Source organism: Sardina pilchardus, chromosome 17 (assembly GCF_963854185.1).
Source record: "Sardina pilchardus chromosome 17, fSarPil1.1, whole genome shotgun sequence".
NCBI lineage: Eukaryota > Metazoa > Chordata > Actinopteri > Clupeiformes > Clupeidae > Sardina > Sardina pilchardus.
This window is the reverse complement of record NC_085010.1, coordinates 13,697,278-13,700,126: the sequence shown is the minus strand read 5'-3', so window position 1 is coordinate 13,700,126 and position 2,849 is coordinate 13,697,278. Positions and strand designations below refer to the sequence as shown.

General features: G+C 40.2%; 1 protein-coding gene across 1 annotated transcript in view; it reads left to right on the top strand.

Annotated features, from left to right (window-relative positions):
* Nucleotides 1–2,200: 2,200 nt before the first annotated feature.
* The window catches only part of LOC134061712 (scavenger receptor cysteine-rich type 1 protein M130-like), a 26,967-nt gene continuing 26,318 nt past the window's right edge, over nt 2,201–2,849 (top strand). The window contains exon 1 of the mRNA XM_062517472.1: nt 2,201–2,264. Within this exon, the coding sequence (XP_062373456.1) occupies nt 2,201–2,264 (64 nt within the window). The remainder of the gene's footprint in view (nt 2,265–2,849) is intronic.

Below are 2,849 nucleotides of genomic sequence, written 5' to 3'. Positions count from 1 at the left end.
CTCTCAACTACCCCTGACCATCCACCTGCTACGGTTATCTGCACCTTCCCTCTAACATTCAGACTCTCTTTCTGGTCCCACTGTTGCCAGCCGCACACATACTAATGACTGTTACTGGCCTCTCTACTGAACTGGTATCCTAGTCATCTTACCCAGCAGCACACATACTAGTGACTGTAACTGGTCTCTCTACTGAACTGGTATCCTAGCCACCTTACCCAGCAGCACACATACTAGTGTCTGTAACTGGTCTCTCTACTGAACTGGTATACTGGTACTGGCATACTGGTCTGTCATGGCATCATAATTCAGGTCAATTTCACTGCTGGCATGTTTTTTTTATGCTAATTAGTGTTCCTTCTGTGCTTGTTGCATTGCATTGCACTTATCTCATGCTGACTGGATATATGTATTTATATACACTTGCATTATTAGAACAAACAGAATGTATTTCTGACTTTTGCCAACACATTAAATCTCACAAGAAGTCTGGACAGGGTCAAATGGCTCCCTCTGTCATCCTCTGTGGTCCTTATAGGATCTCTAAACATGATGTCTTGCCGGAGAGGTAGAGAGCCCCTTGTGGATTGAGACGGTACTGATTGAAGAGCAGTATCAACACCGGTGTCTGACCTAGTAAGATTAGGCTATATCCTTGATCGTAGTTCAACTAGGATTTCTGCAAACATTCCATTGCACCAGAATGTTCACCTGTGACAAAGGCATCAGAACTGACTGTAAACTACTTGCAGTCAGTCAATGAGATTAATTATTTAATGATGTATTTATGGTACACACCATAAATAATAGTAATAATAATAATAATAATAATAATAATAGTATATTTCTACAAGTACATTTTTTATTTATTTCACTATAAAAAGATACAAGTTTGGACTGTAGGTCTGAGAAATGTCTACAATTGATGTGGAAATGCTGGTGTAGAGCTGCACATCATCACTGCTAATACTATCAGTATCATTAATGTTATATAGCATAATGTGATGAAATCACATCTATGTATGCTCATGGAATTGTTTCTATTATATATTTTTACCTATAGCTGGCAATGCTCCAGACATTGATGGGATCCCTGTAGTAATTTTAGTGTTTTCTGCGCCCCTAAGTGGATGATACATGACACTGCAAGGTCATATCAGGTCTCTGTTCATCATTCAATATTGCAGAATGTATAGAAGTCCACACATGCTAAGGCATTGGATGTAAACAATAAGTAAAATGTGTAAGACATTTTTCTCTTATTCATATACAATTATTTTACACAACACAACACAAGACTCCTCAAAGACAAAAATGATATTTGAATGACTAAATATGACTAAGACTAAAAAGAACATTTCGTCACAAGACTAAGGCTATGACTAAATTAAAAATAGGCGACAAAATGAACACTACTCCTCAGTCCTCAAAGCATGAAGCTTTTGGTTTTGGCTCTCAGACTCCATTTGCAGGGAGAAATATGAACAATGAACATGTGACCTCTCCTGAGTAGCCACTGAAGACAAAAAATTAGTCTTTAAAAGAGTTTATTATTGTTATCATTATCACCAAACACACTTTGGAAACAAGATTAAGGATACACACATTATTTGATATTCTTCCTCATACTAAAATATAAATATATTTTCACAACTATTCTCAAGTTCATGTAGATCATGTTTGAAGTTATTTATTGAGGCTATTTTACTTTGGCAGGAGCAACAGATCCTGTTTACACACCGTATGCCACCTGCACTCCCCTCCAACGAGCACAAATCTTTGGTAGGTGCAGTGACTTCCTGACCACAAGGATGCGTCTGTGTGACTTCAATGATGAGGATGCGCAGGGGGTGGGCTGAGTGTAGAGACGCACTCTCTCTCTCTCTCTCTCTCTCTCTCTCTCTCTCTCTCTCTCTCTCTCTCTCTCTCTCTCTCTCTCTCTCTCTGTGCTCACTACCAGTTTGACATATATGGAGAGCGGTTTAAACAGCGCCTTCTGATTTGACACTGAAGTGTTATTGATGATTTCCTATCGCTCTGCTAATATGGTCATATCGAGTGTGATTGGCGGCTCAGGGATGCGAATAGGGTCTAGGTGGGGAGAGGAAGGCACAGTTGTGTCAGTGAGTCTGGGGGAGCAGAGGTGAGTGTTGTGCTGCCTGTCTGCTGAGCCCAAACTCAGAGCTTCTGCTGGGGGGAGATGAAGATGGAGGGCTGCCTGTGGATTATTCTCTTGGCCTCTGTGGCTCTAACCAACCAACAAGGTAGGATATGTTTTTTTTTTCAGAAAGTTTCAGGACTGCCTGCCCAATAGTATATCACATATAAGTTTACTCGAAATACAGAGCAAAGAAATGGTTACTTGAAATGTCACTATAGATAGATATATTAAATGAGCATGATTTGGAATTCTCTTTTTGTATTTTTCTGAGGTGTGAGGTTGGTGAATGCTGGCCATCGCTGTTCTGGAAAAGTTGAGAGGAGTTCATGGTCTAAAGTCAGTCAAGAGTTCAAGTGGAATGCACAGTGTGCAGATGAGTGGGACTTGCGTGATGCTGCAGTCGTGTGTAGAGAGTTGGGCTGCGGGGATGCTTTAGAAGCACTTCAGGGTTTTCACTTTGGAAGAACAGGGTCACGCTGGTTGAGCACTTTTCGCTGTGAGGGATCAGAGTCCACACTGAGCCAATGTCCAAGAATCTCAAAACAGAAGTGTCCTAAAGGGTATGCAGGGGTAATTTGTTCAGGTAAACTGATTTACTCCTCTCGTATCTTTTGTTACACTAAGAATTGTTATGAAATGGATTGGTAAAATACTGAGATTAAGATAAGAATTATTTATTCATTACTAA